The 292-nt window shown below is 58.6% G+C and overlaps 1 protein-coding gene across 1 annotated transcript in view; it reads right to left on the minus strand.

The window, feature by feature from the left end:
- Positions 1–213: 213 nt before the first annotated feature.
- PRKAA2 (protein kinase, AMP-activated, alpha 2 catalytic subunit) overlaps positions 214–292 on the minus strand; it is a gene marked incomplete at its 5' end in the record, with an annotated part of 11789 nt that continues 11710 nt past the window's right edge. Inside the window, 1 exon segment of the mRNA XM_010287834.1 lies at positions 214–292. This exon segment is cut by the window's right edge and continues 54 nt beyond it. Coding sequence (XP_010286136.1) covers positions 214–292 — 79 coding nt within the window.

Raw genomic sequence — 292 nt, forward strand, 5'->3', positions numbered from 1 at the left:
TAACGAGTGAAATGAAGTTATTCTTAATTTCCTCAGTGCCTTGTTAGAGGGGAGTATGTTTTGGGTCCGGAACTGGCTCTGTGTCGCAGGCTATGGAGCGGTGAGGGGCGGAGGAGGAGGAACGAAGCAGAAGAAACAAGGAACGGACGAGTCGGACCAGATCCTCACAGTGCAATGCCGTGTGCGGAGGGACCGGTGCCTCGGTGCTGCCCGTCAGCGAGCCAGGGCCATGATCAGGCTGGCGCACATCTCGAAGAAGTCCATGGTGTGGCTGCCCAGGCGCGGCGTCACC

This window comes from Phaethon lepturus, unplaced genomic scaffold, assembly GCF_000687285.1.
Source record: "Phaethon lepturus isolate BGI_N335 unplaced genomic scaffold, ASM68728v1 scaffold33115, whole genome shotgun sequence".
NCBI lineage: Eukaryota > Metazoa > Chordata > Aves > Phaethontiformes > Phaethontidae > Phaethon > Phaethon lepturus.